Source organism: Octopus sinensis, linkage group LG2 (assembly GCF_006345805.1).
Source record: "Octopus sinensis linkage group LG2, ASM634580v1, whole genome shotgun sequence".
Classification (NCBI taxonomy): Eukaryota; Metazoa; Mollusca; class Cephalopoda; order Octopoda; family Octopodidae; genus Octopus; species Octopus sinensis.
This window is the reverse complement of record NC_042998.1, coordinates 146,171,054-146,173,467: the sequence shown is the minus strand read 5'-3', so window position 1 is coordinate 146,173,467 and position 2,414 is coordinate 146,171,054. Positions and strand designations below refer to the sequence as shown.

General features: G+C 31.4%; 1 protein-coding gene across 6 annotated transcripts in view; it reads right to left on the bottom strand.

Moving 5' to 3' along the window:
- Positions 1-414: 414 nt before the first annotated feature.
- Positions 415-2,414, bottom strand: part of LOC115224347 (MOB kinase activator 1B) — an 82,760-nt gene continuing 80,760 nt past the window's right edge. For all 6 annotated transcript variants that reach the window (XM_029795238.2, XM_029795247.2, XM_029795231.2 and 3 more), the window contains one exon: positions 415-2,103. In XM_029795238.2, the coding sequence (XP_029651098.1) occupies positions 1,862-2,103 (242 nt within the window). In that variant the 3' untranslated portion in view covers positions 415-1,861. The remainder of the gene's footprint in view (positions 2,104-2,414) is intronic.

Genomic DNA, 2,414 nt, shown 5'->3' with positions numbered 1-2,414 from the left:
GTGAAAATCATGTTTGGCCATAAAGAAATATAACCTTGCGTGGAAACATCTGCTTCAACAAGTTCTGCTTGACCCATTGCAAACATGAAATGGATGTCAAAACAATGATGTTGATGATGAACTCCAAAATTTCATTATTTGCTAACAAGCAAGTGTGAAAGCTGAAATTTTAAAAGTCACATGAAGCTATTCAACTGTAGCGATAACCTTACTCCATTCATTAACAATGTTTGTAGTTAGGTCACACTAAAAACTAAAACTCAAATTAGCTGATAAACCACATTTTCCTGTATTGTGTTTTTATTTTGTTTTATTTTAGTATATTATTATTATTTGTTTTAGAAAACAACATTTTTGCCATCTCATCAAAAAAAAAAAATTTTTTAAGTCCAACACTCCTCTTTGAACCCCTAACTTTTTTCTTTTTTTTTTTGTAAATTTGTTGAAATATTAGCATAGATCTCTTAGAAATGTATGTTGTATTTATTCATTTTTATTTTCTCACAGTAGCTGTTGGTTTGCCTGGGGGCAGAACTGAAGTTTGTAGACAAAGCATGCAAACTCACTCTAGATTCCAAGCTTTAGAATGAGAACTCTATAATTCTTTTGAGTTGATAAATAAAAAAAATAAAAAAGCTGATAAACAAGAGAAATGATATACTAAAACGACTTCACCGTTCTCTTGTTGGACATGTACATAGAAACAATCTTACACACACATGCATACATATATATGACAGTGATGAACACTGCATTTGGTGAATAAATATTCTTTTTTTGAGGATTAACAATGCTACTAATGGTTTCATGCAAAACATTTTACAATTTTTCAAATGGTCTACCTAAGAATGTTGGATGAGACTATCTTCATAAAGAGGTCAATTATCAACATTCTTATGTGGAGCTCTCAAAACATTGCAGAACTTTCTGCATGAAATCTTCGGTAGAATAATTAATCTACTACAAATAAAAAATAGTGTGTGTGTGTGTGTGTGTGTATATATATATATATATAAAATACCTACACTGGCTTTCACAGTTTGCAATCTATATCTGGTTGCTGATAAATCTAGAAACAAACTCAAGATGAAAAAAAATATTGAGATTGGATCAGATGTCTTGAAAATTTCTTTAAAAAAACGAAAATAAAAAACAGGAATAAAAAAAAAAATCAAACCAAGACTCACACATACATGTTAAGTAAACGGGAGAAAATTTCCTACTTAGAATTTTAAATATGTATTATAATTTAGAAAACAAAAACTAAAACTTGGATCAAACAAGAAGAACAGAAAGCTGAAAATCTTATGAATTTTACACTTATTTAAAAAAAAGGCATATAAATAAACATTTGCAGAAAAACTACACGTTGTGTCTGTTATTGAGAGATTAAAGCTAAATGGATATATGTGTGTGTGTGTGTGAGTGTTTATGTGCGTATTACAAAGAAAAACTCAAGTTTTAGCACACAGCATAAGCAAAGAATTACACTGAATGCATCAGAGTTCCGTCACAATCTGTCAGTGTTTTTTAGAGGCCTATGTTGGCACCACTATTACCATTTCATTCTTTCCTCTTCAGGAACAGCAGTGTATATAAAGAATGCAATAAAAATAATCCCTTGCCCATGATAATCCCTTGCCTGCAATTTTTTTTGTTTTTATTTTTTTTCAGCTTGAGTAAATCTGTTACCTCCAGAAGGAAAAAAAAAGTTTTCTAATTAATTTTTTTTGCTCAGTCTCACAGCTTAAAATCTGGAGGAAAGAATGGCATAAGTTTTGGTTTACGGGTGTAGCAACATGTTGAAAGTGTTTGTGCCAGTGTCTATGTTTGTGTTTGTATGCATGCATTTTAGTGGTGTTTATCTTTCTTTACTGGTTAGTTTGTCTATAAGTTCCTGCAGTGGAGCAAGTTCACGACGGTCTATCAAGTTAAATTCCTGGACAAAGAATATGAAGTGCTTGAACGATGTGTTTAAGTGGGCTTCTTCACTCAGCTGCACCACTTCCCTGAAATGTTGGTGATAAATATGTGCATACACTCGGAACAAGCGTTTCAGAATAGTTTTTGCTATTGACAAAAAATTCTTTGGGAATGGTACACCTGTAAGAAGAAGGAAAGAAGTGACATTAACAATAATCTATAAGAGGTTAAGTGACTTTTAGACTTTTGATTAACAGGATAAGGTTTCAAATTTCAGTTTAATGATGAAAACTATTTCAATTAATGGATTAAGTGACTGGTATTATGAGTACCTTTGTGCTATTGGTAATCTTAGTTTACACATCGAAGACAACTTTTAAATAAAATTTAAAAAAAATATATCATCACTCTTATTCTGCTACTCTTCAGCCTCATTGGTTACTCAAACTATCTCCACTAACCCTGTCCAATCACTACAGTTGCCACGTACT